The 25,322-nt window shown below is 41.4% G+C and overlaps 1 protein-coding gene across 1 annotated transcript in view; it reads right to left on the bottom strand.

Annotated features, from left to right (window-relative positions):
* The window catches only part of FRMD4B (FERM domain containing 4B), a 216,463-nt gene that overhangs the window by 13,980 nt on the left and 177,161 nt on the right, over window positions 1-25,322 (bottom strand). The window contains 9 exon segments of the mRNA XM_006160350.2: window positions 4,572-4,719; window positions 6,241-6,297; window positions 10,745-10,973; window positions 12,486-12,551; window positions 12,554-12,625; window positions 12,724-12,857; window positions 14,597-14,738; window positions 15,984-16,122; window positions 17,440-17,516. Of these exon segments, the coding sequence (XP_006160412.1) occupies window positions 4,572-4,719; window positions 6,241-6,297; window positions 10,745-10,973; window positions 12,486-12,551; window positions 12,554-12,625; window positions 12,724-12,857; window positions 14,597-14,738; window positions 15,984-16,122; window positions 17,440-17,516 (1,064 nt within the window).

The raw sequence follows: 25,322 nt of genomic DNA, 5'->3' as shown, positions 1-25,322 counted from the left end.
GTGTGTGAGTGAGAGAGAGAGAGAGAGAGAGAGAGAGAGAGAGAGAGAGAGAGAGAAATTACTCCTAGAGGGGGTGGTAGTGGCATGATCAGACTGCAATCCCTTCTCCTCTATTCTCTTCTTGGGATTTTGGGCATGTACACACACATGCCTGGTGTGTTTAAAGCCACTGGATCCAGAACTCAAACCATGGTGGACTGTTTGGGCGTCCAGTGTCCTAACAACCACTCCACTTGCTGGCCCCCATCCTATATGAGTTTTTGAGAAAGCACATGGGGTTTGACTCCCTGAGTCAGAAACATAAAGGAAAAAAAAAAGATTAAAAGAAAAAAGGGGACTAGCAGGTGGCGTGGTGGTTAAGGCACTGGACACCCCCACATGGCTGACCATGGTTCGAGTCCCCGACCTGATGACTTGCTTTCTTATTTTCGCTCTCTCTGTTTCCTTCTCTCTCTGGTCACATTAAAATAAATGAATAAATAAAAAAAATTTTAAATGAGTACACTGAATAGAGCAGACTGAAAAGCAACTAGGGCAGGGATCAGCAAGCCCTCTGTCTATGAAGGGTCTAGCAGTAAATATTTTGGGCTGTGTGTCAGATGGCCTCTGCAGCAGAGCTTCCAGCCTGCCCTTGTGGTGCACAGACAGCATGTGAGTGCACAGGCCTTGCTGCGTTCCAATAAACCTGGGCTTAAGGACATTGACATTCAACTTGCATATCATTTCCTACGTCTCAAGATATTACTGCTTTTGATCTTGCCCCTCCCTCCCACCTTTCACAATTATAAACCTGTCTTAGCTCACGGGCTATATAAAAACAGGCAACACGAAGGATCTGGGCCCCAGGACTGGCCCTAGACTAGGAAGCAATGTCTTTAAATCACTTTGTCCACTTTCCAACACTTTGAGGCTAAGTCTTTGAATTCAAATTTACTTTCATTAGAGTTTTACTTAGGGATAGGCAAACATGTGGTAAGGTGCTGGGTCTCACGTGGCTGACTGTGATTTGAGTCTTGAACCCAACGGTTGGACGAACATGCCAGGCATGTGTACCTGTGTACAAAATCCTGAGAGGAGAATGGAAGAGAAGCCACTGGCTTGGTCATCCCTGTTGGAGGGAGGGGGGCGGTCATACTTTCTCCCAGTCCCCGCCCTGGAAAGTGTATGTGCCCTATAGCAAATTTAAAATATAAATTAAAAATTCATATGTCCATAATCCAATGCTCTAAATACAGCCAGTCAATACTCAATATTTTCAGATTTTATTCCCAAGTGGATATAAGAGGGGACTTCAAAAGTTTGTGGAGGGGCCAGAAGGCAGTGTGGGGATTAAAGCTGCTGGATCCCACACAACCAACTGTGTGGTTTGAAACCTGGACCTGGCAGCTTAAAAAATCATGCCAGATACACATGCATGCATGCCCAAAGTCCCATGGACTGTAGCATGCCCATCCCTTGTGTGTGAGGAGGGGTGATTTCTTACTTCCCTCTCTCTGGTGAGCACATATGCTTACAGCAAAACTTAATTAAAAAAAAAAAAGTCTGTGGAAAAATAGAATTAAAGTAAAAGTTTACTCTGGTACAAAAACTTTTTGTTTCTTAAGATGCATCCTCAATGAATTTGTGAAGATCCCTCATACTTGTAAGCATCTATCCTTCCTAACAATAACAAATGAGATTTCTTGTATATTCCTAAAATTCACTTAAAAAAAAAAAGTTACGCCTAATGCTTCATTTTGCCTATTACTTGTCCACAATGCCATTTTAACAACTCTGTAACATTCTACTAAACTGGTACACGGTAATTAATTTAAACAACCACCCAGAAATTGAACATTCAGGTTTTAGATTTGTCACTAGCATAGGCAGTGCTGTGACACGCACGCTGTAGCTAATTCAATAATAAATATTACTAGAAGTGAAACTGGTGGATCAAAGGGCAAACTCAAGGGCCAGTAGGTGACATGATGGTTGAGGTGGTAGACTCCCACATGGCCAACCACAGTTCTAGACCCAGACCTGGCAACTTGCATTCTCATTGTCCCTTTTCTGTCTCTGTCTTTCCCCGGTGAGTGTACATGCACTGTAGAAAATTAATATAGTAATAATAAATAATTCTTGAAAGAAAGAGCAAACCCATCTTAACCTATTGGAGATCTGAGTGTAACCATTTCTGTGATAATGGTCCCACTATAATTCTTCATTTTGCTGCAACAGCTTTGTTTAATATAATGAAACACACTTGTCTGGCACTAGCCAATAGGACTTTCTGCAATGATTTATGTGCGTGCTATCCACTGTGACAGCCACTAGCCACATGGGGCTACTGGGCACTGGAAACACAGCTAGCGTGACTTAGGACCTGAATTTCAAATGTTATTTACTTTTAATTAAATTGGCTAGCAAAGCTCTCCCCCTTGATCTCCACTGTTTCAGGCAAATATCCCTAAATGCTAATCCATATTCTGGTTTCTCTTCAGGTTGTATAAATCTTTCTCTTTTTACTAAATGCTAACCCATCAACCAGAGCTGATACAGGATAAGGTTTTCACAAATTAGAAATGTAACAAATTACGGGTGATATTTTCTTTTCTTTTTCTTTTCTTCTTTTTTTGAGTAGTTTTTGCTATAGGGCACATGCGCTTGCCGGAAAGATAGAGAGAGACAGAGAGACAGAAAGTGAGAATCACCCTCTAGGGGGGATGGCCACGCCACGATCCTTTCTTCTCCACTCTGCTTTCAGGATCTTGGGCATACACACACGTGTGCCTGGTGTGAGTTTAAGCCACCAGGTCCAGGATTTGAACCAAGGGTGACTACAGGGGAGTCCAGCGACATAGCCATTAGGCCAAATGCTGGTCCCAAGTACAGGTCATATTTTCATAAATCGAAATTTATTCGATCTGAATAATCTTCTGTTTGAAACTAAGTTTTATCTTCTTTTAAAAATTAAAAATATTTTATTTAACTTTTATTTATTTATTTTAATTTTACCAGAGAGGGACAGAGTGAGAGAGAGAGAAAGTGAGAAAGTAAGCTGTCAGGTGGAGGAATCGAACCGTGGTCAGTCATGTGGACGTCCTGCACCCTTAACCACCATGCCACCTGCCAGCCCTGAGACTAAGTTTTATCTTTGTTGAAATGCAGTATAACATGTTGACTAAAATCACATCACAAGCTTTGAAGTATACTTAGTTTTAAGTCTATCTACATTCATATCCTGATTCCCACATTCGCAAGTTGATGAACTCAGAGAAGTTATCCGTGGTCTCTGGTCCTTGGGGATGACAAGGGGCAATGATAATAGTAATACTATCGAGGTTGTTATGAGGATTAAATTCACTAAGGCAACAGAAACTTCAATAGCGGGTGGCACAGAGGACGTGCGTAATACAGTTAATTCATCTCATGGTGATGATGATGATGACAGTAAATGTATTTTCGATATTTAAATGTCATTCTTTTTTACAAGGGGAGTGAGATTTTTTGCCATAGGGTGCATGTGCTTACCAGAGAGAGACAGAGAGAGGGAAAGTGAGAAATCACACCCAGGGGTATGGCTATGCCACCATCCCTTCTCCTCCATTCTCCTCTCAGACTTTGGGCACACACACACACACACACACACACACACACACACACACACATATATCCCTGAGTGATTTTCAAGCTGTGGTTCCAAGACTTAAACTATGGTCAACCATGTGGAATCCAGTGCCTTAAACACCACATTCAGGCCCCTTAAGTGTCATTTTTTCCCATAGATTCTTGGTACTGTTTGTTTAAACATTTTAACTAGACAAAGTAAACAGTTGGTAATTTCATTCTGATTCTAATTTTTAACAAGTACTTATCCATGCAGCCACAATCTGGGAACCACTAGCCTGTCATCTTTTTAAAACCTAGTCTCATTGACCTGATAATATTTACCTAAGAAATATGAGAAAAGAGCTGCATTATCTATCTTACAAATTAAGAAAATGAGCTTAATTCCCATATTTGTCTTTAGGGTCGGAAGACAGTCCTGCTACTTGGTTTGGGAGAGTGGTATTTAATGACAGTTTCTTTAAAGCACTGGTTATAAAACCGACCTTTAGACACTATGCCCATATCTATATAATCATTAATGTCCTTGTAACTTTACATAAATAAAATAGACTTAAAACCAAGGAAACAGCCAAACCCTTTTTCTTGCAAGAGACAGAAAGGGAAAGTGGAAAAACACTCCCCAGGGGGGATGATCACTGCACCATCCTTTGTCCTCCACTTGCCTGTCAGGAGTTGGGGCATGCACTATGCACCTGGTGTGATTTTCAAGCCACCAGGTGTGGGACTCGACTGCACAGTCTGTCCTGGGGGACTCAGCCGCCTTAACCATCATGCTTTGGGCTGGCCCCAGCCAAATCCTTTTATCCTCTTTGAAACACCACTACTTGCTGAACAGGATTAATTTTGATCCTTAACTTTACAAGATAATACTAAATAAGAACAAGCAAAAATGTGTCAACCCCTTTGGAGGAAAGATCCCCTCACTGCGAGGCATGAATCTTGCTGCTGATGTGGCCTCTTACCTGGACTGTCTGGTGTCCACAAACTGCTCATTGATGGACGACTTTCTGAAATGGATTCTCTCAATACCAAGAGACTTGGGGGGAAGAATTCTTGGCGAATGAGGTACTGAACTTGATCTCTGTCCAGCAAGAGTGAAGGCATCATTGGCTATAATAAAAGAGAACAAATTATTATTATTTTTTGGAGAGGTTTTTGCTATAGGGTGTGTGCACTTGCCAGAGAGACAGAGAGAAAGAAAGCGAGAAATTACCCCCGAGGGGGGATGGTCACGTCACAATCCCTTCTCCTCCATTCTCCTCTCGGTATCTTGGGCATGCATGCACACATGCCCAGCGTGAGTTTAAGCCACCATGTCCGGGACTTGAACTGCGGTTGACTACATGGGAGTCCAGCAACATAGCCGTTATGCCAACTGCTGGTCCCAGGAACAAATTATTTTAAAAGTATGTAAGTAAATAAGAAAATAAATACCTTGCCAAAACTTCGAAAAATAAAAGATCTGGTGAGCAAAGTGTTTTCCAAAGATATTTTTAGGAGTATATAACTTTCAAAAAACTAATTTTTAAACTTATACTAGAAAAATGAAATTATTAAGTTTCTTTTGTTTATTAATTTAATTTTTATTCGATGGTTTCTTTTAAATCGCTGAATTTCTCTTGAGTTTATTACTTTTCTGGGGCATGAACCAGCTGTTGCCAATTCAGTATGTGCCCCTTGGAGTAAAGAAATCACTCATGGAATGGATACTAAAGCTTCTTAAAAGGTACATTAAGGCCAATGGTGGCATGGTGGTTAAGGGGGCTAGGTCCCACGTGGCTGTCTGTGTGATAGAGTCCTGGACCTGGTGGCTTCAAAAATATATCAAGTGTATGTATGCACATGCCCAAAATCCCACAGCAGGAGACAGGGATAGAGGAAAGTGGATTGCTGTATGACCACTCCCCATGGGAGGGGCTTTCTCACTTTCCCTCTCTCTGGTGGGTGCACATGCCTTCTAGCTAAATTAATTTTTTTTTCCACTATAGGGCACATGCGCTCGCCAGACAGACAGAGAGAGACAGAGAGACAGAAAGCGAGAAATCACCCTCCAGGGGGGATGGTAATGCCGCAATCCCTTCTCCTCCATTCTCCTCTCAGGATCTTGGGCACGCACGCACACGTGCCTGGCGTGAGTTTTAAGCCACCGGGTCTGGGACGTGAACCGTGGTTGACTACGTGGGAGTCCAGCGACATAGCCATTACGCTAACTGCTGGTTCCCGCTAAATTAAATTTTTAAAAAGTAATATTAAAGAAAGTTCCCAGTGTGGAAAGAGGGAAGAAGAAATAAACCTAGTCTGGGATTCCAAACACAGTCTTGTGGGAATGTAGCACCTTAACCACCACACCACCTGCTGGTCCCAAGTCCTACATCCTTCTTGAGAGGCTGAGCGACGCATGCTCTCATGGTACTTCAGTTTCCTGAAGTCATAGGATTTGGATGGTGCTGTTTTTAATGCTAAGTCGCCCCTAGTATAGGTTAATTTCAATCCTCATTTCCCAATCACTTTGTCTAATTAGTTTATTCTACTTTTTTTCCCAACAATAACTAGTAGGCTTTACTTAAAAAGGTTATTTTAATATTTTATAATACATAACATATTTAAATCAGAAAAGGGTAAGTCACTTACAATCATCATAGGTGGGAGTGTCAGAGAGAGAGCTACTCTCTGATGGGATTATGTCTTCTGTGAAAACAAACAAACAAATAAATAAATACAAACTGCCTTTAGTCAAGTTGTGCATTTATATATTAGAATGATTTAAGAAAGCAATTTTCATTCATTCATGTTATTTTAATTTGACCAGAGAGAGACACAAAGAGAAAGAGAAAGAGAGAGAGAGAGAGAGAGAGAGAGAGAGAAAGCAAGCTACCATGTCTGGGACTCAAACCATGGTTGGCCATGTGGGAGTGTCCAGCACTTTAACCACCATGCCACTTGCTGGCCCCCATAAGAAAGCAATTGTCATTGCAGTGCATTTTATTTTCGATCAGATAGATGTAACTATTGCAATGCATTAAGAATAATGACTGACTCATTTACTACTGAAGAGCAAACATGTTACCTGTTATAAAACTATCACTTGAGATTCTTAATAAAGTGGAAAATACTTTAAGCAAGTTTTGGGTTTAAACCAATTTCCTGTGTTTCCTCTACACTGGAAGAAAACATTGTTCATTTAGTGCTTACCACCAAAAAGGCAGGGAAAGAAATGCCATTCTGTTCATGAATGTCATTACATAGAATACATTTGAATTTACTGTGAGTTCCACTTTTGTTTGTTTGTTTGTTTATAGGCCATGTGTCCTTGCTGGATAGAGAGACAGAGAGACAGAGAAACAGAAAGCTAGAAATCACCCCCCCAGAGGGAATGACCACACCACAATCCCTTCATCCTTCAGTCTCCTCTCAGGATTTTGGGCACGCATGCATGTGTACCCAGTGTGAGTTTTAAGCTGCTGGGTCTGGGACTCGAACTGTGGTCTAGCAGTTCAAATCTAGCAACGTAACCAATAGACCATCTGCTGGTCCCTGTGAGTACAACTTTTTTTTTTTTTTTGAGAGGTTTGTGCTAGAGGGCACATGCGCTCGCCAGACAGACAGAGAGATACAGAGAGATAGAAAGCAAGAAATCACCCCGCAGGGGTGATGGCCATGCCGCAATTCCTTCTCCTCCATTCTCCTCTTGGGATCTTGGGCATGCACACACATGTGCCCGGCTTGAGTTTAAGCCACCGGGTCCGGGACTTGAACCGCGGTCGACTATGTGGGAATCCAGCGACATAGCCATTACGCTAACTGCTGGTCCCCCTGTGAATACAACTTTTAACCTCTTCTTGTTTCGTAGAGTACAGGCACTTCATGGTGTATGGGCTTTTCAATTAGACCAAGGGTTCTCCACAGTGGCACACTGACAGCCTGCATTGGGTAATTCTTGACTTGGGAGGGCTGCTCTGGACATAGCAGGGTTCCAAGTCTCTAATGACTAGATGTCAGAAGCACCTTGATCTCCCTCAGTTTTGTCAACCAGAAATGTCTGCCGACAATGCCAAATGTCCTTATGCTTGCCCCGGTTGTGAACCACTGAGTTAGGCAGAGCTGGCTTTGCATCTTAGTTTTGCTATTAATTGGCTATGAGACTTTGTGTAAATTACTTAATCTCTCTAAGTTTTACTTGATTCTACTCTAAAATGGGAATAACGATAGTACCTATAACCTAGCACTGAGATCAGCCATTAAAATAATGGGGGCAAAGCCCAGTTCCTGGCATATGACAGATGCTCAGTAAATATTAATTAGGTTGTCTGGAATAGTCCTGACATAGTTTTCTATGTCAAAACGCATCATGACTTTCCTGACAACCCAATAGCGATACTTGTTCCCTTTGGTACCTATACATAGCTTCTGGTTAGAAATGACCATAATGCTCTGACGATTACTGGTGCCCATTAGGTGTTCAATAATGTATTTATTAATAATAAAGAGACAGGTCAGATGTGTTGATCGGTTTTGGCAAACCATTCTGTTATTCAGCCCTGAGGTTTAGGCAGATATACACCTCGATGCCATTGTGAAGGGCATCTCTGCATTCGACATCGAATGTTTGTCTCTGGCAGAGCCAAGCGGACTATCTCTTAATTAGGCGCACGGTGGGGCCTGACGGTGCAGTGCCAGTACAGTCAGCTGTTGGCACTCCTAACAAAACAGATCTGTCCGATACATGCGCCACCACTGGCACCATCTGCTGCCCAAATGTCCGTCAGTGTGAGGGGGAACACTTGATTCTTGCATAGTTAGAGGATGAATAGGCCATAACAAATGGCCACGGGAGGTAGGTGCGAGGCCAACCTCCCATCTCTGTAGGTCCAGATGGCGCCCGGTGCCAAGGCCAACTGGGTTTTACAACCAGAGTCACAGCCGCCTTAAATTCTCCAGCTGTAGTCGACTCACACTTGTGCCTTTCCGTCTGTATGTTCAATTTCCGAAAGCCGTATCTCTACTTTATAAATTACATGTCTGAAACCGGTGTATATTCTAAATGCCATGCCCATATTTCATCAAATCTAAGATGTGTAAATATTCTACGTGCCAGGAAAGAAAAAAAAAGTGCTGCCAGTTATAACTGTGTAACGCACCATCGACCATAGGGACTCTCGCACTTTCACAGATGTTAAAATGGGAAGAAAAATATTGTCTGGAATCAAAGAAACATGATCAAGGTAAAAAAAAAGCTATGGTGATATATACATAAAACGAATTGGACTTGAAGTCGACCTCAATGAGATTTATCATTTTACTTTTTTTTTTTTTTGAATATTTAAGTCATAGACACACACAGAGACTATTTAGTTACTGAAATTCCACAACTATGAGTATTTTGAAACATTTCCCAAGCAGTCTTTGTGTGTGCATGTTTATACAAAGTTGAGATTACGCTGTGGCTACAATGTTGTATCTCATCTTTCTGCATTTCACATTGTATCATGACAATATATTCCTGTCTTTAAATAGCTTCCATAAATATCTTCCTTTAACTGCGTTCTCTGTCCACACACAGAAGTTCTTAAGAAAATAAAGTCTGGGGACAGGAGATGGCATGGAGGTTAAGGCACCGAACCCACATGGCTGACTGTGGGCTTGAGTCCCAGACCTAAGGTTTGAAAATCATGCTGGGCATGTGTGCATGCATGCCCAAAATCCTGAGAGGAGAAGGGATTGTGGTGGGACCATCTCCACTCCCTGGGGAATGATTTCTCACTTTCCCTCTCTCTGGCAAACATAAGGGCTCTATGAAAAAAACTTAAGGAAAAAAAAAAAGATAAAAAGAAAGAAAAAATAAAAAAGAGAGAGAAGAAAAGAAAATGCACAGTCTGCTGAATTAAAAGTATTTCAGAAACTACTGGGTAAGGCCTAGCTCCTTTAACACCCTAAACACCTCAAAGTGTTTCTTGTAAGGACACCAGTCAAGTGAAAGCTGAATCTATCTCATGAATTGATATTACCACGAAATTTTCATACTGAAAATTAAAGTGATGTAATAATAGAATAGTATTACAACAGTAAAATATCACTGACAATCAAGTTTCTATACTAGTAAGACTTAAGTTCCAGCCATTTTTATCTTAAGAAATTTAGGTTTCTTCTTCTGTTTCTCACTAAGTGAATGGGCTTAGAAAAGCAACAAGCTATCAAGACTATAGACTACTGGACTAAAAAAAAAAAAACAAGTACGTATTAACTAACCTGGTAAGTTAACGGTCACCTTCTGACTGGGTTTCTTTCCACATCTAATTCGGTATTCGTTGATGGCGTTTTCAATCTCTTGAAGCTTTTTCACTGCATCGGTGTACTTTCTGCATTTCACATTGTATCATGACAATATATTCCTGTCTTTAAATAGCTTCCATAAATATCTTCCTTTAACTGCGTTCTCTGTCCACACACAGAAGTTCTTAAGAAAATAAAGTCTGGGGACAGGAGATGGCATGGAGGTTAAGGCACCGAACCCACATGGCTGACTGTGGGCTTGAGTCCCAGACCTAAGGTTTGAAAATCATGCTGGGCATGTGTGCATGCATGCCCAAAATCCTGAGAGGAGAAGGGATTGTGGTGGGACCATCTCCACTCCCTGGGGAATGATTTCTCACTTTCCCTCTCTCTGGCAAACATAAGGGCTCTATGAAAAAAACTTAAGGAAAAAAAAAAAGATAAAAAGAAAGAAAAAATAAAAAAGAGAGAGAAGAAAAGAAAATGCACAGTCTGCTGAATTAAAAGTATTTCAGAAACTACTGGGTAAGGCCTAGCTCCTTTAACACCCTAAACACCTCAAAGTGTTTCTTGTAAGGACACCAGTCAAGTGAAAGCTGAATCTATCTCATGAATTGATATTACCACGAAATTTTCATACTGAAAATTAAAGTGATGTAATAATAGAATAGTATTACAACAGTAAAATATCACTGACAATCAAGTTTCTATACTAGTAAGACTTAAGTTCCAGCCATTTTTATCTTAAGAAATTTAGGTTTCTTCTTCTGTTTCTCACTAAGTGAATGGGCTTAGAAAAGCAACAAGCTATCAAGACTATAGACTACTGGACTAAAAAAAAAAAAACAAGTACGTATTAACTAACCTGGTAAGTTAACGGTCACCTTCTGACTGGGTTTCTTTCCACATCTAATTCGGTATTCGTTGATGGCGTTTTCAATCTCTTGAAGCTTTTTCACTGCATCGGTGTAATCTTGCTTTCGTTTCTTCTTCACGGTTTTACAAAGGTCTGGCTCACTGGCAAGTTTCTTTGCAGCTTCAACCAGCTTTTGCTGTATTAGGAAATTGCTTTCCAGGTCTTGCAGGGCAGGATCCTGTATTTGTACAATGATACGGTTTTATTTTTATGGACACATCTAGTCACTGTCTCATGCACTGGGTAATAAATACAAAGTGCTCTTTGAGCATAAAATCTTCCCAAATTCTACTGCATAGATGTCCTCAAACGTTTTCCAAGAAAACAAGACATCACTTGCCCATCTTAACGTGAACTCCTCATTAGTCCAAAGTGCTTCCCTTTTCAAGGGAATGAATGGCCTTTCATTCACTCAGTTAGTTGGGTGGAGATTATAGTTTTCAAGAAGAGATTCTTAACCCAAGACTCATGAAGGTACATACATTCATATGCAAAGCTTTAGGGACAGATACGTTTGGGTTTGAGTCCTCTTCCTGGTGCTTCCTGGTTACATGATCCTGGATACACTGCTTAATATTTTAATGCCTTGGGCCTTTTTTCACTTGTAAAATGAGGTACCTCTTACTTTATAAAAGTGGGCTGAGATGAAATGAGATAATACATGGGTACAGTTAGGCTCAGAGCTGGGTTCAGAGTGAGCACTCAGTAGGTAGTAATGTTCATTGTATCAATGATGGAAAGAGCTATCATTTTCTAAAGCTAAAATAACTAAATGTATTTTATTTATTTAGTTTTTTGGAGAGGTTTTGTTATCGGGCCTGTGCACTTGCCAGAAAGACAGAGAGAGACAGAGAAAGTAAGAAATCACCCCCCAGGGGGGATGGCCATGCCACAATCCCTTCTCCTCCATTCTCCTCTCAGGATCTTGGGCACACACGCACATGCTCCTGGTGTGAATTTAAAGCCACCAGGTTGGGGACCAGCAGGCGGCATGGTGATTAAGGCGCTGGACACTCCCACATGGCCAACCAGGGTTCAAGTCCTGAATCTGGTGGCTATAAAAATAAATAAATAAATAAATAAATAAATAAATAAATAAATAAAGCCACCAGGTCCGGGACTCAAACTGCGGTCAACTACATGAGAGTCCAGAGACATAGCCATTATGCCAACTGCCGGTCCCTAAAATGGCTAAATTTCTACAAGAAACCTGGCACAACCATATTGGCTGATCACATGGAAATGAGAAAGTACATTCTACATTGGCTAATGCATCTTTTCATTATGGCTGAGTTTTGTACATGTATCTCATTTAATACTCATTGCATCCCACAGACAGAAATTCAATCATAACCCCCATATCTCCATCTGCAAATGAGAAAGCTGAGACCTAACAGACTTTAGAGAGGTTCAACTATTGGCCAAAGGCTATTTAGTTCTAAAATGAAAGACTCAAATGCTGGCGTTCTTAATTCTTACAATACTTTCTCAATATAAAAATACCTGAGGTTCATTTCATGCTTGCTATGATTTGGGGAGTAAAGTAATAAGAAATGGCCCAGTTGGTTGCATGGTGTTTAAAGTCCTGGAGGCCCACATGGGCGGCCGACTGCATGGTTCAAGCCTGCTACACTCCACAGCAGCTGTCCTGTCTCACAGGGACCAGGAGGCTCAGGGCCGGCGCTCCTACCTCTTCGCTAGGCAGCGAGCTGTCATCTAACTTGAACGCAGTCCCTACAGCTTGTACGCAGGCCCTACACGCCTTCTTACCTGAGGAGGCTTCTCGCCTATGTTCAGTGGATACCCCTTTGGCATTTTGCCAGTGATCTCCTGGAAAACAGGATAGAATCAAAAGTGGATGGATAACTGACACCAGCCGGAGCTGTCAAACATGATGTGAGGAGCCCAGAAAAGCAAAAGACACTCACAGCCTCCCGCAAACAAATCTTCTTAAGCTCCTCGACTTTTTTCAGGAGTTTTTCCTGCAACAGCTTTTCCTTCTTCTTGAGTTCGAGGATTTTCTCTCTCTTCTGTTCCTCACTAACTTCTGAGTCTTGAGAACCTGGGGGGTGGGGGGATGGAGGTGGGGTAAGAGAGGTTTATACAAGGCATGCTTCCTTCCTTTCTAAAGAACAAAGGATTTTAAAGCCAACCCTGCTATTAAATGGTCGTTTATTTCTTTACTCCTTGTTTCAAAACATAATAAAAGGAAATTGGAGAACATTTTCTCATGCTTCTGGGCACCACACAGAGCCTGGTAATAAAATGTGCCTTTTGCACATTGGCTCAGTCATTTTGGAGACAATGATAAAATGCGTAACGCTTTAGACACACCCAAAGAAAAATTTCGTTCTTCTGAGCAGGAGAGAAGGTAAGACAGTTGAGATGGTTGTTTCAGAATGTTCCTTTAGCAAGCAAGGCAAAGGCGTGTTCTGTGCAAAGAAGGTCATGCTTCAGATCACAAGTGGACGATGGGTTGAGTTGGGAAAAATCATTTTAGTAAAGTTACACAGAGGTAGTGAAAAGAGTTTCTAGAATTTCTACTGAAGAAGAGCTTAGGGGCAGTGATTTCGGGGGGCGGGGTGGGGTGTATGCTTAAAATTATGTTTGTATAACATTTTTATATTACATAGAGACTTAGACAATTACCTCCATCAAAAACTAATGAGGGAAGAAGTGATAGAATTTATGGGGGAAAAATATACTCTCGAGTCACACCGAGGGACGATCTTTACATCTATTGTTACCTATAGCATGAGAGTAGTTATCAGGGCCAACCCTGTAGTGCAGTGGTTAAGTGCTATGCAAAGAAAGCTGGATCCCACATGGCTAACCATGGTTCGATTTCTGGCTTTGGTAGCACCTTAAAAAACACACTGGGTGTGTGTGCATGCATGCCCAAATCCTAATCAAATGGAGAAACCGAGGAAAAGGACTACAGCATGACCACACACCCTGGGGAGTGTGCGCTCAGTCACCCTCACTTTCTGGGGGGCTCATATGCCCACTGGCAATGAAAATTTTTTTTTTTAAAATGACTTTAAACTTTTATTCAAAACTGCTGCATATGTAGGTGTTGATACACTTATTCCTTAATTAATGGGTTAAAAACGCATTTGGAAGTGGTTTATGACAAAACAAAACACTAAACAAGATAAAGGTAGCAGGCACATCCGGTCTCAGTGTTACCTGAGGAGATTAAACTGCTTAAAATTATGTTTGTATAACATTTTTATATTACATAGAGACTTAGACAATTACCTCCATCAAAAACTAATGAGGGAAGAAGTGATAGAATTTATGGGGGAAAAATATACTCTCGAGTCACACCGAGGGACGATCTTTACATCTATTGTTACCTATAGCATGAGAGTAGTTATCAGGGCCAACCCTGTAGTGCAGTGGTTAAGTGCTATGCAAAGAAAGCTGGATCCCACATGGCTAACCATGGTTCGATTTCTGGCTTTGGTAGCACCTTAAAAAACACACTGGGTGTGTGTGCATGCATGCCCAAATCCTAATCAAATGGAGAAACCGAGGAAAAGGACTACAGCATGACCACACACCCTGGGGAGTGTGCGCTCAGTCACCCTCACTTTCTGGGGGGCTCATATGCCCACTGGCAATGAAAATTTTTTTTTTAAAAATGACTTTAAACTTTTATTCAAAACTGCTGCATATGTAGGTGTTGATACACTTATTCCTTAATTAATGGGTTAAAAACGCATTTGGAAGTGGTTTATGACAAAACAAAACACTAAACAAGATAAAGGTAGCAGGCACATCCGGTCTCAGTGTTACCTGAGGAGATTAAACTGCCATTGCTTGCCATGATGAACTGACTTTTTGCCTCCAATGTCACCAGTTTGGAGACCCTTTGTGTTCCTGTCTCTGTCAAATCCATTGCAATATCGTCTAAACTCCTGGCAGAAGGAATTTTTGCCTAAAAGATCAATGACATTTAAATGGAATTAACTCAATTAAACACATCTCAAATTAATAAATGATCAAGTTACTATAAATAAAAATGTCAACAGAGGACAACTTAGAATTTTAATATTAAAATAACAATCTTCAGAAAAGATAAAAGAAAAACAAGCTTTGCACTGAAGTGTTATAACAACTATACACAATTCTCTCTAATGTTATGGTTCACAAGCCATCGCTTTAAAATGTCACCATTGGGACTAGCAGATGGTGTAATGGCTATGTTGCTGGACTCCCACGTTGTCGACCAAAGTTCAGTTCCCAGACCTGCTGGCTTAAAACTCACACCAGGCACGTGTGTGTGTATGCCCAAAATCCTGAGAGGAGAATGGAAGAGAAGGGATTGTGGCATGGCCATCCTCCCTGTTGAGTGATTTCTTACTTTGTGTCTCTCTGGCGAGCACATACGCCCTATAGCAAAAATCCCCCCCCCCCCAAAAAAAAGTCACCAACAACATCATCACTTTATTTATTTATTTATTTAGAGGTTGCTTCTTTTTTTTTTTTTTTTGGTTTTCCACATATACAATGACTATCTTGAGATAAACAAGTGAGTTGTGATAAAGTCAGTCTAAATTATTTTAATTTTACGTTAGTCAATGAAGTGGTCCATCAATATATTATGTATCACATTCTACATAATTGGGACCTGGGCCCTGCACGCACACGTGCCCAGTGTGAGTCTAAGCCATCAGGTCCGGGACTCAAACCGCAGTGGACTACATGGGAGTCCAGCAACATAGCTATTACGCTAAATGCTGGTCCTCAACATCACCACTTTATACATATAGGCATACTAAAAAGTTGGCCAATCTTATAACTTTTCAGTCAGCTTATATATTGCCCATCTTTCAAATATCTAAAAAAATGGAAATGATTAGTAGTCAAGTTAAAAGGTAAAACAAAACAACAATCCAAAGAACAGAAATGCATGTGGTTGCATCGTTTCTCAGGGAGCTATTTTCTGAACAGAAAGCAAAAAAAAAGACAGATTTGTCCCCATAGAAAAGCTAGTTACTGGGGCTGGCAGGTGGCACAGTGGTTAAGGGTGCTGGACTCCCCACATGGCTGACTATGGTTCAAGTCCTGGACCTGGCGGCTTGCTTTCTCACTTTCCCTTTCTCTCTCACTCTGTCCCTCTTTGGTCAAATATAAATAAATAAATAAATAAAGTTTAGAAAAAGAAAAGCTAGTTACTTACTTTGCTTTGCTTCCGGTCTAAGTAAAACTGATGTTGACTAATTGCCATTACCCAGATGGACTTGATGAGCGAAGAGTTCGCATACCACGTTTGTACAAAGAGACCACTTTGCCCAAAGGTTCTTCTTGACACTGAAATCCTGGAAGATTAAGGAAAGCACTTGAGTTATTTGCCTCTGGCCCAGCACAAAACAAAGTGCACCCAGTGAACGGTGTCCTAACAAAGCCTCTCCCTCTTCACTGTCTTCCTGCTGTGCACATTCTTTAGCTGATGGGGGCCAAGTTTCTGATTTTCTCCTTATATGACAAAATTAATCAGGCCTAGGTCATCTCTTCCTGTATCAATTGGCATATGAAAAACCATGTACACGCACACTCGAAAGTGGGTAAAGAATTAGTCGAACAGAGGCTGTACGAAAACATTTAGTTAGAAACCGTCAGGATGGAGCCATCATGGGTGGAAGAGATGTTGTAAAGACATAGCAAGCAGGACCTATGAGGTCAGCGCTGGCCACAAGGTGAAAGAGCATCTCAGGTCAAGGTAGAGTTGGCTGGCTCAAAATGATCAGAGGAAGAACATAGAGATGTTGGCTGAAAAACGCAAGTCCAAAAAACGGTCCAAAGTGTTGTTTGTGCATCAGAAAAAAAGAAGGTGTGTGTGTGGGGGGGGGAGGTGAGAGCAGGAAAGTGAGAGAAAGAGAGAGACAGAGAAAGAGGAGGGGCGCAAGCAGGAAGGGTTGGAGGCCGACAGACTGTGTGTGGTGGGTAGCAGGGGAGAGGGGACTCATGTTCTTTATAGGAATCTAATCTCTCTGGGTCATCTTTTTGTCACAGCTGTTCCTTCCATCCCTCTGACCTCCAAACATCCATAAACACTGAATGGGACTGAAAAGCAACCACTGAGAACTGACCAAGTGTTTCTTTTAAAAGCTCGAAGAGTCTACATCCTGACCTCAATTGCTGTTGACAGCTTGGCCACTGTTTTAGTTTGTGTGTTTTTGACATAACCAGGAACACCAACATTAAAAGCGAGCAAAGGATCTGAATTGACACTTCTTTAAAGAAGGGATACAGATGGTCAGTGAGTCTATGAAAAGATGCTGAGCCATCCTTCAGCATGAGAGAACTGCAGATCAAAAACCCAGGAGAGAGTACTTCCTGCCTCCAGGATATAAAACACACACACACATGCACACATACACGCACAACTTAAAATAAGTGTTGTGAGGATGTGGAGAAGCAAAAACCACATACACAGCTGGCAGGAATGTAAAATGGCCCGGCACTTGGGCAGTCAGGCAGATCTTCAATGGGTTACCATTTGGGCCAGCAATTCCCCTCCTAGTATAGCCCCAAGAGACATAAAAGCATATGTTCACATACAATTTTAAACATGAATGTCCACAGCAGTATTATTCATACAGTGACTGGAACCTTTCAAAGGCTTTGATCCTTACCTTCGTGGATCGTGAACTTCAACTGCAAATTTTTTCTCACGGAAATATAAATTCTCCAGCTGTTTCCATTGGAATAACTATTTAAAAAGAAAAGCCACAAAGCTTTATTTTTATTTTTCACTAATTAATCAACTTAGTAGTAATCCAATGATTTTGAGTTCCCAAGAACATACATTGATGAGTTAAGAACGGCTCTGTGATTCAGTCTTTTTACAAATCCACAACCTAAAACCATTGATTCCATCGGCTGACAGTCATCTTTACCAGCTAAGCTTCACCTCAATAAATCTCCTTTGATCAGTAAAATGAAGCATCTGTAGAGGAATAAGCATGCTCTTTTTCCTCTGACTCAACGGTATAAAAGGAAATCTGCAGATTCCAGTAAGCAAGAGCCTTGTGCTCAAAGATGTTGATTTCATATTTAAATGGAAAGATATTCAAAGGTACGCTTCAAAAAGATGAGAGATTAAACTTCAAAAGAATGCAAAGTGAAAGCAAAACGGAACCCCCAGATGGGGTTGATTCTCAGTGACGGAAGAGTTCTTTTAAATGCCACAGAAACCTCACACCAGGAATTGGGGTAGGGTTAAGGGTAGCAGGAAGGTTGGAGCTGCCCTCTGAGTTTTGGAGCCAGAGAGCCCCATTTCTGTAAATAGGATCCAACCTCTATATTTTCACTCCTAATCTACTGCTGCATGCAATGGCATTTGCCAGTTGGGTGGGGGAAACAAGCTTTACTAGAAATATGCATTTGAAAAACCACGTAATTGGGTAAAAAGCACTCATTCCTTGCAGTATTTTCTTGGCTCATTTCCAACCCTTTCTACTAGTTTTAGAGTAGCCTGAGTCTTAGTTTGTCCTCCCAAGCTGGACTTCGCAGTCAAATCTCTCTTCTCTATCTTTAGTCTTGACGAGTAGGGAAATAACAGTAACAATTTCATGCCATTAAGATTTTGGCTAGATTCTTAAATTATGCTCAAAGAAGCGTAGAAAGAGCACTTTTAATTGCCGACGTAATAGTCACTTCTCTGAACGGACTATCAGCAAAACCATTTCCTGAAGTACAGGAACCAAAACTTTTTACAAACATGTAAACCTCATGAGAAACAGCAGAATGAGCTGAAGGTTCCTGTGCATATGCAGCCGTGAGATTAAAGTGCTCAGACTGGACCCCCAAACTCAAACACACCAAAGTGAACCAGCACACAGTAGGAACACAGCCCTGCGCGGTCTGAACACGCAGCTGTCTGTAACCACAACACTCACTCTGGTTCAAAGGGGAATTAGTGGAAGTATACAACTACCTACCGATTTCCTAAAATGTCCGTAGGCTTGAAGCTTTCATTTCTTTAAATCCAGAGGTTCCAAAAATGGGACAGAAACATGAAGGAAAAGCCCAGGGTTCTTTCGACCTCCCCCTTCCCAGATGGCAGCTCTGGTGCGTTCTGAACCGAGTTTCATAAGACACTTAGGTGTAACTCAATTTCACAAACTGAGCCTCCCACGGGGCTGACACACCACTGACATCAGCAACTCTATCAGGTTGACACCTCCCAGTTCTACTCCTTCCTCCCATTAGGGAGAGGAGAGCAAAGTCCTCGCTTGCAGACTTTCCCACAAGAGAGATCTTTTTAAATGGGGGGGGGGGGGTAGAGGGTGGCAGTTTGGAATCCGACAATACTTCCTGGGAAGTAAGCAGCTTTGAATCCAGGCATGGATTTCACCGGAGGCTGCTTCAGGGAGACATTTCTGCCCAGGTTTACTCACTCTGGACCTGAACAGGTTCTACAGGAAGAGTTACAATGCGGCTCAGCTGTGTTTTCCTTTTCCTTTGCGTCCATTCCCACACACCTCCAAACCAGGGCTGGACTTGAAATACGATCTCTGAAAGCCACCCCCTCCCCCTCTTATCACTTACAAATGTGAAATCCTAGTGCTTTTGACTCCATTCAGCAGTGCTTCTGAGCAGAGAGCAAACATGCTCGCTGCAAGCAAAAACCCTACTTAGAAGGTGCAGGGCTTCGGCCCAATAGTTAGAGAATTTGAAATAACAAGTGGGTTTGCATAAGAACTAATGGGAGCAAAACTACGGTTTTAAGTCTGAAAGGCAGAGCCATGCTTTTCCCCACAGAAATGTTAAATAATGACTGGCATGACATAAAAAATTCATAATAGTAGTTGCCACTGGGGTCTGAAGATAAAATACACAAGTGGTAAGCGGTACAGAAAACTCGAACAGTACCAGTAAAGCTACTTATAAAAAGGGGAAAGCAGGTGGCATGGTGGCTAAAGCACTGGACTCCCACATGGCCAAATGTGGTTCGAGTCCTGGACTCGGTGACTTGCTTCTTTGTTTTCTCACTTTCCCCATCTGTCTCTCTCTCTCTCTGTCTCTCACCAGTCAAATTAATATATATATATATATATACATATCATATACACACACACAAATGATAATAATAAATAAAATTAATTCTTTAAAAAATAAAAAAGATGAAGTAAATACAGCAAAATATTAGTAAAAGCCAAATTAAGAGGTTTTGCAGGTGTTGTCATATTCTTGGTACCCTTCTGAATTTATTTCTCAAAATTAAAATACTGAAAGTGTGTATAAAATAAATATAAGTGGGATTATTTTAAACCAACATGAGATTTGTACCTTCCGACCATCTGGGAATTTCCTATCATTATTATCATTGTGATTCTTATCCATGTTTGAAGTTGCTAGAAAAATATTTCTAATTTTAGTGGGGTTTGATCAAGTTGGCAACTGGATATAGATAAGTTTTTTTCTTCTTAAATCTCTGAAATCATCATTCTATTGTGTGTTTTAATTATTATTACTATTTTTTAGAGGTTTTTGCTCTAAAAAAGCATGTGCGCTCGCCAGAAAGAGAGAGACAGAGAGACAGAAAGTGAGAAATCATCCCCAAGGTGGGACGGCCACGCCACCATCCCTTCTCCATTCTCTTCTCAGGATCTTGGGCATGCACGCACATGCGTCCGGCGAGAGTTTAAGCCACCGGGTCTGGGACTCAAACTGTGGTTTACTACATGGGAGTCCAGCAACATAGCCATTACGCCAACTGCTGGTCCCATGTTTTAATTATTTTTGTATCCTAGGTCTCAGAAAGCCAGGATAAAGCTCTGAAAATGAAGCTGAGGCGAAGTGAATTCACTTCCTGAAAGACTGCTCTTGCAGAGCACCCCCAGGTTAGCACCTGGCACACAGCTGGCAGCTGAACAGGATTCATTCCCTTCTCTTTTGCCAATTTTCCCTTAAGGAACAAATAACTCCCTCTAGTCAGAAATCACAAGGAGTTTGAGGCCTATGGAAGAGGAAACTGGTCAAAGAAATATCCCCTAGGTGACCTGACCAGGGGCATTAAAGAAACAGCCTGCCATACACATAATAAGGAATACTGAGAATAACCTGAAAGATGAAGAAGTGCTGCAAAGAAAACCTTCTGAATTTGTGAAAGAGATCAAAATTCAGAGGAAGGTAGAAGGAAGCAAAGTATACCTCGCATTTTCTTATTTGGCAAACAGTGGTGTCCGTCTAGAATGGGACTATTATAGGGCATGGTGTCCTATAAGGTAGGACTATTAAAAAATGCCCCTATAAGTACACTCAAATGCACTTATCGTTTTCATATTAAAACAGCAAATAATATTTTGTATAATCCAAAGTTCCTATTCTTATAGCTTTTTTTTAAAGAAGAGATTTGCCTTGTAGCACAGTTAAGAGTACAGAGTTGGAATTTTTCTAATATGGTCGTTATACAAACATAACAATCATGAATCATTATTTATTGCTGTTTATGTAGCACTTACTAGAAGCTATCTGAAGTTTTGTCTTCAGAATGTAGGTTGCTAGTGACAAAAGGGAAATAGTTCTAAGATGAAAATAAAATATAAATTAGGTGTCCTAGATGTCTTTCTCTTCTGTGCTTATCTAGGACAATTAGCTGTGCCCTTTGGTAGAAGAAAAAAAATGGATAGCAATAGATAAGTAATGCCTGGGGTTAACTGAGCCTGTAAAAGTAAATAAACAGATAAATAAAATAGGAAAAGAGAAGTAACATAAATCATATATAGTTAGAATTTTTTAGTTTTGCTCTAGGGCTCATGTGTTTGCTGGAGAGAGACAGAAAAAGTGAGAAATCATACTCCCTCTAGGGTGGATGGCCATGCTGCAATCCCTTCTCCTCTTGGGATTTTGGGCATGCATGTACACACACCTGGTATGATCAAGACACAGGTCCAGGGCTCACAGCATGCAGTCAGCCATGTGGGATCCTGTTCCCTTAACCACCAGGCCACAGGCTGGGCCCCAAGGTGCTGTTCTTGTTGATAAATAATGGACAGGGTCCCTCCACTGTGGGCCACCTGAACCAACTCAGACTAGCCTGGATTGCCTTCAGGTTTTGCCATTTATAATTGTACTGTATTTGCAATATAGTACAACTTGCTTAACCTTTCCTGGGCCTTAATTTCATCATCTGTAAAATGGGACCAATGACTGCCTGCCTCAGAGGGTTGTTGGAAAGGTTCAGCAAGATTATGTGTGTGAACCACTTAGCTCACTGCCTAGCTTAGAATACATACTCGGTAACTGATAAAGCTAGTTATGTTTGTTACAAAATGACTGTCAGTCAGCCCCTCTCATTTTAACACACAGAGGACAGCCACTTCATAGCAGACACAGAACTGGAAACAGCTGCCTGGATCCCACGTCGGTCTTTCCACTGATGAAAAACAGCTGAGTTATTCTGTTGCCCTATCTGTGTCACCCAGGCTTCCAATTCTGTGAGTTTCAGGCTCTGTAAAAACCTGGTTCTATTTCTGTTGACTTCACCGGTGGTTTCCTGATACACCCTCTAGGTAGGAAATCTGCTCACTGTTCGTGTATCATGGAGGTCACAGGTTGAGAAGGGAGGGGCGGGTCACAGACGTGCCCCAGGCAGACACATGTCAGCAAGCTCCCTTCTGTCTGGGGTACTCAGAAAAGAAGGAATGTGCCTCAGCACGTACAAGAATGCTGTGGAGTGTGCACCTGCTATGCATGAGGGGGAGCTCCCTGGGTCACCAAAAACCCAGCGACCCAGCGAAAGCCTCAGCAGACAGTAGCAAACTATCTTCTTCAATCATGATGAACTGAGAGGTGTCACCCCAAGTTTAACACTAGCAAGGGCAGACGTCGGCAGAGACCTGACTTCTGAATAGTACTTACAGGTTAATAATTTAACTGCAAATTCATCTGGAAATGACTAAATCTGGGATAGTCGTGGATGACGATACATCAAACAATGAATCATGGGGGGTGATTCCCTCTACTACCCGAAGCAGAACAAGATCACTGTTACTGATTTACTGCTTCTTCCTTTTAAAGGGTCACACTTGGGCCAGTCCCATAGCTCAGTAGTTAAGCCCTATGCACAGAAAGCCAGATCCCACGTGGCAGACTGTGCTTTGAGTCCCATCCCCAATGGCTTGACAACATGTTGTCAGCTGTCCTGGACAAAAACAAAAAGGAAAAAAAAGAAAAGGAGAAAAGAAGAAAAGAGTAATTCACAGTTCTACCTCAGATTAAAAAGTTTAAAAAGCAGCAATTTTATTAGCCAGGTAGAACTACAAATCCTTTTAATTTTACTTAAGCTTGTGGCTTTCTTTCTTTTTTTCAAAAGGGAGTTTTGCTATAGGGTGCATGCACTCACCCGGAGAGACAGAGAAAGACATAAAGACAGAAAGCAAGAATTCATGCCCCGAGGGGGATGGTCACTCTGTAATCCCTTATCCTGTATTCCCCTCTCTTGATTTTGGGCACACATGCATATGCGCCTAGTGTGAATTTCAAGCCTCCAGATCTGGGACTCAAATTGTGGTCAGCCATGTGGGAGTCCAGTGACGTAACCATCACATCATCTTCTGGGCCCAAGCTAGTAGTTTTCAACATATGAACATTTTACACCATTTCCCACCCCCACAGGACATTTGGTGATGCCTGAGACACTTCTAGTTATCACACTCAACTCATCAGGGAAGCTCCTGATCATCCTACAACAGTCCTCACAACAGAGAATTATTTGGACCCAAACATCAATAGCACGGGATTGAGAAACCCTCTTTTAGAGGATTATATTTGGTGATACTAGGCTTGGGTAGGTAGAATGTATTGAAGAAGATTAAAAAAAAATTGTTCTAAAATAATGAATTTTGGAGTTCTATTTCTTGCAACATATAGAGGTAATGCTTTCAGAAATAAGTGGTTGGACAGATTGCTTTCCAAATGCAAATGTTACCTATCAGACAGACCTCGACAACCCATTAAGCTGGAAGGGCCTCCCTGGGTCACCAAATGTCTCAGGGAATGACAATTACTGTTTTTCAGATGTGATCTCAAAACCTTATGCAGATAAAACATCACCTCTTAAATGTAAGGAGTGAATATTTTGAATACTGTTGGAAAAGTTTAGGTAAAGTTCTGGGTATCAGGAAATGTACAGGACCAAAGTCTGCCCATCTAAAAGGATGTCATCTCACCCAAGTTTCCTCTGTGGCCGGATCGCTAACTCCCAGGGCTGATCTAATGACTTCCTGTTAGAACTTGCAGTAAAGTGTTCCCTGCATGGATTTACACAGCCGGGACTGACCCTGTGCTCGCAGGCACCTGTTTGGGTGCTTATCGCTGGTGATGCTTCTTATGAGTTGCTGAGTCTGGTTATTAGATATTTTCAATAAAATCCCTAATTTTGAATATATTTTCTTTTTCTTTATATAGATGGATGGTCATGTTCTGTATGACAGACATTATGGCTTTTTCAGTAAGTGAGATAAAAATCCAAAATCCTAGCTCATGGGACTTGCAAATGCAATGGGGTCAATAAGCTCTTTTTGGAAAAATATGAAGTCTTCCTATTTATTGCATGCTCTTATGAGAAATGTGTTTGTAACAAGGGATAAATTTGGGACTTTAGGTTATCACTAAAACCCTACTACAATCCCTCCCCCCAAACAAAAACAAACCAACATCCATTCAATGGCTGGTCAGAAGTACATGATAAATCTTTACTGTTGATGCCTCCTCCACAGTGATTTATGTACTAATGCCTTCTTTTTTTTTATTTTTAAGAGCTATTTTTACTATAGAGCACATGCACTCCCTGGAGAGACAGAGATAGAAAGCCAGAAATCACCCCCAGGATGGGATGACCACCACACCACAATCCCTTCTCTATTCTCCTCTTGGGATTTTGGGCATGCATGCACATGCACCTGCATGAGTTTAAGCTGCTGGGTCTGGGACTCAAACCATGATCGACTTTGTGAGAGTCCAGCGTTGTAGCCATTACACCATCTGCTGATTCCACTAATTGTTTTTCTCTGCATGCAAACTTGTCAGTTCTTATTTAAGAGCTACCTTTCATTGTTTCTTATGTGTCAAGAATTCAACCATTTGGTAACTGTGTAGAAGTATGAAGTAAATACAATGGCCCAGACAGCTGATGGTTCTGCCTGTCCAGCTGACATTTCCTCCTCTTCTAAGAGCATCTTCCATTTTCTTGTTATTTGCCAGAAGGCTCATGTGCTCACCAAACAGAGACAGAGAGAGAGAAAGCACCTTCCATAGAGAGATGGTCATGCTGCAATCTTTTCTCCTTCACTTTTCCCTCCCTTTGGGATTTTGCTCACATGCATGCATAGGCCTGGAGAGTTTATCAAGCTGCTGGGTCTGGGATTTGAACCATGTGGCCAGCCACATGGGATCCAGCCGCCTTAACCAGTATGCTGCTGGCTGAACCCAGTATCTTAATTCTATTTATTAATTTTTTGTTTCTGTCTTTATGAAGAGGCAGACAGATAGGAGGGTAGACAGGAAATGA

Source organism: Tupaia chinensis, unplaced genomic scaffold, assembly GCF_000334495.1.
Source record: "Tupaia chinensis unplaced genomic scaffold, TupChi_1.0 Scaffold000682_1, whole genome shotgun sequence".
In the NCBI taxonomy this organism is placed as follows: Eukaryota; Metazoa; Chordata; class Mammalia; order Scandentia; family Tupaiidae; genus Tupaia; species Tupaia belangeri.
The sequence above is the reverse complement of the archived record's forward strand: the minus strand, read 5'-3'. Positions and strand labels throughout refer to the sequence as shown.